Source organism: Pelodiscus sinensis, chromosome 30 (assembly GCF_049634645.1).
Source record: "Pelodiscus sinensis isolate JC-2024 chromosome 30, ASM4963464v1, whole genome shotgun sequence".
NCBI classification, from domain to species: domain Eukaryota; kingdom Metazoa; phylum Chordata; order Testudines; family Trionychidae; genus Pelodiscus; species Pelodiscus sinensis.
The window spans coordinates 10,853,415-10,864,471 of record NC_134740.1 but is presented as its reverse complement, the minus strand read 5'-3'; the positions used below and the strand labels follow the sequence as shown (position 1 = coordinate 10,864,471).

At 49.0% G+C, this 11,057-nt stretch overlaps 2 protein-coding genes across 2 annotated transcripts; both read right to left on the bottom strand.

Moving 5' to 3' along the window:
- Window positions 1-540: 540 nt before the first annotated feature.
- Window positions 541-1,519, bottom strand: LOC142821227 (olfactory receptor 14A16-like). The gene has a single exon (XM_075912076.1). It carries the CDS (start codon window positions 1,517-1,519, stop codon window positions 566-568), a length of 954 nt encoding a protein of 317 aa, XP_075768191.1. The 3' UTR covers window positions 541-565.
- A 6,419-nt stretch (window positions 1,520-7,938) lies between these two features.
- Window positions 7,939-9,329, bottom strand: LOC102448912 (olfactory receptor 6N1-like). Its single transcript, XM_075912148.1, has one exon. The coding sequence runs from the start codon at window positions 8,905-8,907 to the stop codon at window positions 7,939-7,941; it is 969 nt and encodes a 322-aa protein (XP_075768263.1). The 5' UTR covers window positions 8,908-9,329.
- Window positions 9,330-11,057: the final 1,728 nt, after the last annotated feature.

Below are 11,057 nucleotides of genomic sequence, written 5' to 3'. Positions count from 1 at the left end.
GGTGGGCGGGGAAGCACTGGGATGGGTTCCCCAGGAAGTGGGTGGAATCTTCATACCTAGAGGTGTTTAAGTCAGGCTTGACCAAGCCCTGGCTGGGATGATTGAGTTGGGTTGGTCCTGCTTTGGGCAGGGGGTTGGACTCGATGACTCTTGAGGTCTCTTCCCACCCAGGGATTCTATGATTCTATGGCTTCGTATGGTCCTATCCCACAGAGTTACACAACCAAATAACAAATCAATAGCCAAGAGGAGCACAGCACAGTTAATACCACCAAAAGGAGAAGACCGTCCCACCCCCACCTCAAGGGTTCATGAAATCCACTACAGACTTTGTTCTACTGGTTTTAGGTGTAAGTTGCTGAGATACAACAGGAAATGTGTGTGTCAGTAGCAAAACATAAAAGAGATGGAGGAATGGAGTCTGATCGTATTTTCACCGTAGAACTACAGTCACACCACTGACTTGCGTGTCCGTATTTTTGCCAATGCAAGGGCTCCTTTTGCCTGGAAAGAGATGGTGAAGCACGTTCTCGAGTTGACGCAGAAACACGGAATGAAATCACAGTCAGGAAGTGATGGGATTTTGACTCTTAGGGGCCAGCCTCCACCCCACCAGTTTCCTCAGGGCCGCTTCGATCTCCTTGCTCCTCATGCTGTAGATGACCGGATTCATCACTGGGGGAAGGATGGAGTAGAAAACAGCCACCACTAGATCCAGCCCCGGGGCTGAGCTAGAGGTGGGTTTCAGGTAGGCAAAGGTGCCAGTGGAAATAAACAAGGAGACCACGGCGAGGTGGGGGAGGCAGGTGGAGAAGGCTTTGTGCCGGCCCTGCTCCGAGGGGATTCTCAGCACCGCTCTGAAGATCTGAATGTACGACACAATTATTAACACAAAGCAGCTTAAGACTAAGCAGACACTAAATAGAAGCAGCCCATTTTCATTGGGGTAGGAAGCAGGGCAGGCTAGCTTTAGGAGATGGGGAACTTCACAGAAGAACTGATCCACTCTGTTGCCTTTGCAGAAGGAGATGGCCAGTGTGCTGCCCGTGTGCAGGGCAGAATTGAAAATACCAGTCATCCAGGCACTGGCAGCCATGTGGACACAGCGTCTCCTGGTCATCACTCTCCGATAGTGCAGCGGCTGGCAGATGGCGACGTAGCGGTCATAGGCCATGATGGTGAGAAGGAAAAAATCTCCTCCGATGAAGAAGAGGAGGAAAAAGACTTGGGTGAAGCATCCAGAATAAGAAATCGAGCTGGTGCCCAGGAGGGAGTTGGCCATCGATTTGGGGACGGTGATGGAGATGGAGCCAAGGTCCAGGATGGACAGGTTTCCCAGGAAGAAGTACATGGGGGTGTGCAGATGGTGGTCGAGGGCAATGGCTGAGATGATGAGAAGGTTCCCCACCAGGGCTGCCAGGTACATGACTAGAAACACCACAAAGTGCAAAACCTGCAGCTCCGGGATGTCCGAGAACCCCAAGAGCAGGAACTCGGTCACGGTGCTTTGATTGGACATTTTCTTCCTCAGCCCGTCGTCTCCGACCTGTGGAGGGAAGGAGAAGGGCAGTGGCAGAGGGGACCGTCCCGATTCCCCTCATGATAATACCCCCTGATGGGAATATGCCAGAAGAGCCTAGCACACACCACTTCCTTGGGGCAGGCCTGGTGGGAGCGTCTCACTGCTGACCGTGACACCACTAGTCCTGTGCGTTATCCCACCAATGTCCATCAAGACACGTCTCTGAAGCCAGGAGGTTGGTTACTTGACACCATCTGAATATCTGAGCCAAGACCCGGCTGGATAAAATGTAATTAGCAGCTGGAAGAAATGACAAGCCAAATCCAACAGAGCTAGCAAAGAAGGCTCCTCTCTGGTGACCACCAGCAGCCTCCCAGCCTGGGCATGGACCTGAGGGTATGTCTAGATTACATTCCTTTGCCGACAGAGGCATGTAAAATTAGACTACTCGACATACTCAGTGAAGTGGGGATTTAAATATCCCCTGCTTCATTAAAATAAAAATGGTTGCCACCTTGTGCCGGCTCAGCTGATTGTCGGCACAACACGGCAGTCAAGACGCGGATCAGATCGTTCAACAAGGGAAGCCTTTGTTGACGCATCCCTTGTGCCTTGTGAAACGAGGTTTACAGGATCGGTTGACAAAGGCTTCCTTTGTCGACTGATCCGCGTCTTGACTGCCGTGTTGTGACGACAATCAGCTGAGCCGGCACAGCACGGTGGCCATTTTTATTTTAATGAAGCTGGGGATATTTAAATCCCCGCTTCATTGACTATGTCGGTATATCTAATTTACATGCCTCTGTCGGCAGAGGCATGTAGTCTAGACATACCTGAGATTCTCACCCACCTGCCCAGCTCCATTCCCATTTTCCGGGGAAATGCAGCATGGACTCACCAACGATCGAGCATGGTGGCTCGGCTGTGGTGCTTCCTCCCCCAGCGCCATGCAGACCGACTTGATCTCTGGTCACACATTGATTTATGGCCCCCAGGGCCAGTTAGAACATAAGAACTTAAGAACGGCCAGATTGGGGCAAACCAAAGACCCACCTAGCCCAGTGTCCTGTCTGCCCACAGTGGCCAATGCCAGGTGCCTCAGAGAAAAGGGACACAATAGGTAATCCTCACGGGATCCCTCTCCTGTCACCCATTTCCAGATAAACAGAGGCGAGGGACACCATTCCTACCCGTCTTGGCTGATAGTCATTGATGGACCTGTCCTCCATGTATCTAGCTCTCTTTTGGATCCTGTTAAACTCCTAGGCTGTGTGTAAACTACATGGCTCCGTCGATGGAGCCATGTAGATTAGGCTGATCGGCAGAGGGAAATGAAGCCGCGATTATTTAAATCCGCCGATCAGCCCAATCTACATGGCTCCATCGATGGAGCCATGTGGTTTAGATACAACCCTAGTCTTCACAACATCCTCTGCCAAATTGACTGTGCGTTGAGTGAAAAAAAATGTACTTGTGTTTGTTTTAAACTTGCTGCCTGTTAATTTCATTGGGTCACCCTTGGTTCTTCTATATCCTACTCTGTCACAGCTATGTGAAGGCGGGTTAGGAGCCTTGGTCCTTCACTGCTGTGTTGTGAGAATTTCCTCTGTGACTTTAGGTCTGTGCTGTGTGAGTCAGTGACAGTTGGGAGACATGGGCTCTATTCTTATCTCTGCCACTGAGCTAATACATGACCTTGGACCAGTCACATCACCTCCCTGTGCCTCTGTTTCCCCTCCCTTCCTTTCTCCAGCTTGTCTGCCAGGGTAAGGAGATCTGTAAGAGATGAGCTGTGTCTTATTCTGTGTATGCTCAGTGCACAGATTTATGACAGTAGACAAAGAGAACTGGGATTAGTCCAACTGTGGTGATCCATGTCCACCCACCCTTCATGTCAGCATAGAGAGGTTCGGTTGCTGGGCTCAAGCCCAAACCCAGGTTTAAAGGTCCGAGACTGTAGAAACCATGTTCTGTTAGTAGCAGCTTTGCCATTTACTCAGTTTCAATTTCTTTTGAACCAGAAATCCACACTGGGGCAAAAGAAACAGGGGGTTTCCAGTTCTGTTACCAGTGGAAAACAGTTAAGTTCCCCACCCATGTTTAAAGTGCACATCTACTTGGGAATTTTCTGTTCTTGGGTTGGTTTTCTGGAAGGAAAATTAGTTGTTTTAGCAAAACAATATTTTTTTCTCACACTCCGGCTGCTGTTTGCCTCAACAACCTGGGAGGTTTAGTTGAAAAGCTGAACCTTCAAAAAGCAACCTTGTTTGTGGTTTTCAACTTACACTTTTTAAAGCTAAAAGCAAACAACAACAACAAAAATGAGGTTTGAAGTTTTTGATGAAATGTTGAAATTGGCCACACTGCGATTTTTTTTCTGATGATCTTTAGTTGTAATTGAACAGTTAAATCATTAATGATTTTGGATAAAACAATGCTGATCATAGAATCCTAGGGCTGGCAGAGACCTCAGGAGTCACCGAGTCCAGCCCCCTGCCCAAAGCAGGACCAACCCAACTCAATCATCCCAGACAGGGCTTGGTCAAGCCGGGACTTGTCCTAATCTCCAACCTAGACCTCCCCCACTGCAGCTTGAGCCCATTGCTCCTCGTTCTTCAACCTGCCCCCACTGAGAACAGCCTCTCTCCATCCTCTCTGGAACCCCCGTTCAGGAAGTTGAAGGCTGCTCTCAAATCCCCCCTCACTCTTCTCTTCTGCAGACTGAACAAACCCAAATCCCTCAGCCTCTCCTCGTAGGTCATGTGCTCCCGCCCGTGAATCATTTTGGTTGCCTTCTGGTGGACCCTCTCCACTGTGTCCACATCCTTTCTGTAATGGGGAACCCAGAACTGGACCCAACACTCCAAATGTAGCCTCACCAGAGCTGAATAAAGGGAAATAATAACGTCTCTGAATTTGCTGGCATGTTTGTACATTTTCCTTGTATGTTAATCCCTGAATATAATTAATTGAAATAGTAAACTTACTCTGGATTTTTTCCCAGCTGCAGAATACTTCATTATCTATCTATCTATCTATCTATCTATCTATCTATCTATCTATCTATCTATCTATCTATCTATCTATCTATCTATCTATCTATCTATCTATCTATCTATCTGCCAAAGACACAGAGATATGAGTCTTTTGACCCCTCACGTGGAGACTGACCTCACATCCAGACTCGACCCGGTTGCTCTGTGCGGCGGGGTCGTGTGGGGCTGGCTCGTGGTGCCGCTGGCAGTGTAGGACTGCTGCTGTGGGAAGGCGGTTTATCCGCGATTTTCCTGTGGGCTTGTGGGTCTCCCTCCTGGGAGCCGTGCATAGCTCAGACGCAGAGGCCCGGAGGCAGAAGTTAGAGGATTTGTCATATTCAGGTCAAAGCGAGACACTCTCGTCCACTTGCCTGGGACTTACCCAGCCTGGACCCTCGGATCCCCCCCGGGCTTCCTGCCCCCAGGCTGTTTATTGTGGGACTGGATTTACCATGGGATGGGAGCCCCTAGAGATGGAGACAGGCGTCTAATGGGTCTTATCCAAGCACCGAAATCAGAGGGGTAGCTAAACCCCTGGGACAGTCAACCGAAGTCAGGCACAATGGTCCCACCTCCCTCCCCCAGTGGACACCCTTTGACTGGGGAGCGGAGAGGATTTGGGGGGCCCTGCTTCCCCCTTCAGTCTGTGGGCACCTGACTGCTCCTATGGGGAGGGGAGGAAGTGGTCTGCTGCTCTTCTAGCCCCATGGCACTGCCTAAGGCTCTCTTTGTGGGCCCCTCCCCCTCCACACCAACTCTGCATAGGGCACAAGGTCCAGGGGGGCACAGCCCCATGCCTGGCCCCAGAGGGTCTGAGCCCAGCCCTGAGAGTGGGGGAAGTTAGGTGCCCTAGGAAAAGGGGGGGCTGGGCCGAGTGGAGGGGCTAACCACAGTGTGTGGGGGGGAGTAAGGGCGCTGGCCCGTGGGCGAGGCAGGAGGGGCTCTTGGCCGGAGTGTAAAAGAATTAGAAAAGGAAATCCAAAGGAAAAAGCGCCACAAATGATCTCTAAGAGCGAACTCCGGCTGGGTGCGAATCCATGGGACTGGTGCGCCCACTCGTACAGGCCTGGGGCTGGACTCAGTGGCCTCCTTCAGTTTCCCCCCAACCCGGGATTCCATCATCCTATGTGACAAGAGAGAAACTTCAGAGACAGCAGCCAGCTGTGGGTTCTGCCCCACAATAGGCTGCTCAGAGAGCGGCCTGTTTAGTTTCTCCCAAGTATTTATTGTGATGTAAAAATGGCTTTTCTCCTGGAACCCCAACCCGGTGGGATTTTGAAATTTCCCCAATATCCTCATCCGTGAAAACTGAAGGAAAGAATCCACTATGATGTTATCATCTTTGAGGGCTCCTTTAGCATCTCCATCGTCCAGGGGTCCCACTGGTTGTTTCGCTATTTTCCCGCTTCTGATGTAGTTTAAGAAAGCATTGTACCACTACTTCTTGAGTTTTTGGCTAGCTGCTCTTCCAACTCTCTTTTGGCTTTTCCTGTTATATTTTTACACTTAATTTGACAAAGATTATGCCCCTTTCTGTTTTCCTCACTAGGATTTGATTCCACTTTGTAAACGATGCCTTTTTATCTCTCACTGCTTCTTTTATTTGTTTGTCAAGCCACGGTGGCTCTTTTTGTGGTTCCTTTATATGTGGTTTATTTTTTAATTTGGGGTATGCGTTTCAGTTGGGCCTCTATTATGGTGTCTTTGAAAAGTTTCCATGCAGCTTGCAGAGATTTTACTTTTGTCACTGTACCTTTTAATTTCTGTTTTACTAACCTCCTCATTTGTGTGTACCGTATTCTAGTGAATATAACCCATGGGCTATACTTGTGTGTGGGGTATACAGTTTTTTTTAAACTCAGAAAGCAAAAACCGCGGGGTATATTCGGGTGCAGGGTATATTTGGGTGTGGGGTATATTCGCTAAAATACGGTAGTCCCCCTTTCAGAAATTAGATGCCATGGCATTGGGCTGCTGAGGTGTTTTTCCTACTGCAGGGATGTTAAACTTTATCACACGATGGTCACTATTTCCAAGTGGTTCTGTTATAGTTACTTCTTGGACCAGATCCTGCACTCCACTTAGGACTGAATCAAGAATAACCTCTCCCCTTGTGATGAGGAGTAACTAACATGGCTACCCCTCTGATACTTTCCTTTTGTGGGTCCCAGAACCAGCTGCTCCAAGAAGCAGCCATTTAAGGTATCAAGAAATTTTATCTCTGCTTCCCGTCCTGAGGTGATGTGTCCCCAGTCAATATGGGGCTAGTTGAAATCTCCTACAATTACTGAGTTTTGTATTTTGATAGCCTCGCTAATCTCCCTTGGCATTTCATAGTTACTATCATTGTCCTGGTCAGGTGGTCAGTCATATATCCCTGCTGCTAGATTCGTATTAGAGCATGGAATTACTATCCACAGAGATTCTATGGGACAGTTTGGTTCATTTAAAGTTTTTACTTCATTGTCCCAGCGAGGGACGCCACCTCAGGAAATGCATGAAAATTCTCTCTAGTTTTAACATGAGCACTGAGATTTGCAATGGGAATTTTCAACTTAATTTCAATGGGCTTTGCTCCTCCTCCCCCTGTACCTGATTACCTCTCGTCACTGTGAAAACCTCACAATTAAAGGCCAGATTTTCAAAGGTATCCCGGCAGGATGAATTAGTTGATCACCATTTGGTTTCCACTTTCTGTGTCTGCCATGAGCTGAGACTAGGAACAAATTACATTGGAATCAGAACGTAGAACTAATTTAATCAGGAAACATTTATCACCTCCTCCCCCTCACCTGGTTATCAGCCCTAATTTGAGGGCTAAAGTTCAGCCTTGGGCAAGCATCTGATATTCCTTCAGCCCTCACCATGCCAGCATCTCAGGCCAATAACAATGACAACAGCTGCCCACTTCTGTACCAACCCAATCGTGGCACGAGGGATCCAAAACATTGCTCCTCTACTCTCATCCCATCTAGTGCCCCATTGGAGCAGAACCTTGCTGTTAAATTGCAACATTGTACCTTTGACAATGGCCAAGAACATCAAGTCTTGGGAGAGTAAACATCAATAAATAGGTCTGCTACCGTTTTGAATTAATCATTTTAATCTCAAGCAATGTGCTTAGGTGTGTATCATAGAATTATAGATCACTAGAACTGGAAGGGACCTCAAAAAGTCATAGAGTTCAGCTCCCTGCCCTCATGGCAGGACCCAGTACTGTCTAGATTATCCCTGATAGATGTCTATCTAACCTGCTCTTAAAGGCCAGATTTTCAAAGGTATCTTAGGTGCCTCCATGAGAGTTTCAAAAGCAGCTCAGTGCCTCTGCTGGTTTCAAAATCCCACCCGGGGAGTAAGCACCTTGAAAAATCTAGCTCTTAATTATGATCTTGGGTTCTCTGTGTTCCTGGCTGCGAGGTCTTTCCTGAAGGCCTTGCCCAAGGCTTCCTTGACCTCTCTGTTTCTCAGGCTGTAGATAAGGGGGTTCACCAGGGGAGTCAGGACCGTGTAGCAAAGAGAGAGCACTTTCTTTAGGACTCTGAGGGAGTCAAGCTTTGGCAGCATGTAGACGACCATTAAGGCCCCATAGAAAATGATCACCACGATGAGGTGGGAGGAGCAGGTGGAAAAGGCCTTTTGCCGCCCAGAGGTGGACGGGATCCTCAGGATGGTGGTGATGATACACGCGTAGGACGTTAGGGTTAGCAGGAATGGTGGGAGGGTAAACACACAGGCCAGGATGAAATCCACCAATATGATGAGTTGGGTGTCCCCGCAAGAGAGTTTTATCAATGGGATGGGATCACAATAGAAATGGTCAATTTCATTGGGGCCGCAGAACACAAACTGTGAGATGACTACGAGAAAGAGGACAATCGCCAAACCACCATTTAACCAGGACCCGGCTGCCAGCTGGAGGCAGACCCTGGTACTCATAAGAGACACATAATGCAGGGGCTTGCATATGGCCAAATACCGATCGTAAGACATCACGGCGAGCAGGTAGCATTCCGTAGAAGCCATGGCGCCAAAGAAGAACAATTGTGTGAGGCAGCCACTGACTGAGATGGTTCTGTCCCCAGTCAGGAGCCCGGCCAGCAACCGGGGCAGGATAGTGGAGCTGTAGCAGGTCTCCAAGCAGGACAAGTTCCCCAGGAAGAAGTACATGGGGGTGTGAAGGTGCCGATCAGTCACCACCAGCACAACGATGAGGGTGTTCCCGGCTATGGTTATCATGTAGATCACTAGGAACAGCAGGATGAGAAGAATTTGAAGATCAGGGAGATCCCCAAATCCCAGCAGGATGAATTGCTTGATTGCTGTTTGGTTTCTCCGGTCTGTGTCTGCCATGGGTCAAGACTGGAAACAAGGAGACACACTGCATTGGAATCAGAACACAGAACTAACTGTTAATCAAGAAAAGTTTAAAAACTCTTCCCCCTCACCTGGTTACCAGCCCTTAATTTAAGATCTAAAGTTCAATCGTGGGCAAGTATGTGATATTCCTTCAGCCCTCACCGTGCCTTCTCAGCTCAAACATAATGACAACAGCTGCCCACTTCTGTACCAACCCAAGAGTGGCACAAGGGATCCAAGAAATTGCTCCTCTACTCTCTTCCCATCTAGTGCCCGATTGGAACAGGACCATGATGTTAAATTGCAACATTGTACACTTGACAATGGCCAAGAACATCAGGTCTTGTAAGAGTAAACACCAATAAATAGGTCTACTACTGTTTTGAATGAACCATTTCAATATTAAACAATGTGCTTAGGAGCATGTCATCTACGAAAATTAATGCTCATTATTCTCAGTGTACACCTACTTATTGCATACTTTAGTGATCTGCAAGCAAAGGAATACGTCTTTTCACTGTCCCTCAAGAAACCAGTCTAGTCTGTAAATTATAAAGGGCAGTAAACACTTTCTTAGATCACGTCACACAAAACCCTAATGAGAAGGGGGAAATAACCTTTTTCACCTTCTCCACATGGCTCATGATTCCGTAGACCTCTATCATATCCCCTTTAGTCATTTATTTTTCAAGCTAAACTGTCCCAGTCTTTTTAAATTTTCATATGGAACCTGTTCCAGACCTTTAATAATTTTGGTTGCCCTTCTCTGTACTTTTTTCAATTCTTACCTTTTTTTTCTGGATGGAGTCTAAGCCCATTGCTTTTTGCCATATAATCAGCGGTCAAGAAAAAACAATTTCTCTCCCTCCTCCTTGAAACACCCTTTTAGGTATTTGAAAACTGCTATCATGTCCCCTCCCAGTCTTCTCTTCTCCAAACTAAAGAAACCCCCACCCTGAGCTGCCAACCTGTCCCCCAAACCCAGACTCCTCCTCTCGATTCAGATGAAGGTGTCCAGTTGGGGCTGAGCCCACCCACCCTTAAAGTCAAACACCTTCTGGGCACCTTGCTAATGTTATCCCACCATAAGGACATACGAGCAGCCAGACTGGGTCAGACCAAAGGTTCATCCAGCCCAGTACCCTGTCTGCCGCCAGTGGCCAATTCCAGATGCCCCAGAGGGAGGGGACACAACAGGTCATCCTCATGTGATCCCTCCTCTGTCTCTCACCTCTGGAGAAACCAAGGCTGGTGACACCATTCCCACCCACCCTGGCTAATATCCTGACTTTCTGTCTGCCTGTTTCATTTTCCTTATGCATCCGCCTGGCTTCATTTGGACTCCCCTGATCAGCCTCGTGAAACAGACCCAAATCCCACACTGAGGCCAACTGCCCATGGCCCCATAAGAGTCTATGGGCCCACTGACCATTTTGATCCTTGCCCATGGCAGGTCTCTGTGTCCCCGTTGTGAAGCGGCACCCTGGCTTTGCCCTCTGACTCAGCCCTGGGAAGGTCAGGCAAGGTGTCCCCGGTGGGAAGGTGGGACAGAAATGCCCTCAGGCCGACGGAGCTCACCTGCCGCTGCGGGGACGGCCTGAGTTGAAGGTCTGGCAGCCTCAATTCAGGCTCCTCCGTGGAGGGACTTGTCGCTCCCCCTTCCGCAGAGTTTGGATCCCATCAGTGGAGAGACCTGGATCTACCTCAGTGGGCAAGCCGCTGCTGTGGGCTGTCTTAGAGCAGGCTCTTCCCCTCGCATTTACAAAGTGAAGATGCCTCCTGTGCTTTGTAGCCTTCTCCGTGGTAGGTTGCACCTCCCCTGAGCTCACCTGCAAAGGGGCGGAGCTGGAAGAGTTGGTGCCAGGCTTTCTCGACAGAACAAACAGCTGGCCCAAGGCAACCGTACTCCCACGTCCACAGGAACCAGCTTTCTGCTGCCTGCTGCTGGAGATCACTGCTCAGCATGGCTGAACGGTCACATGGCACCCAGGGAGGGCACTGGCAGGTCTCCCGTGGCCTTCTGGGGAACAATTCCATGAGCGGCAATGGCTCAGACTGGTGCCAATGCCCTAGATGCACAGCTTAGGATTAGTCACCCTCAGGGCGAGTCACCCCCAAAATTCCCATCTCCATCTAGGAATGGG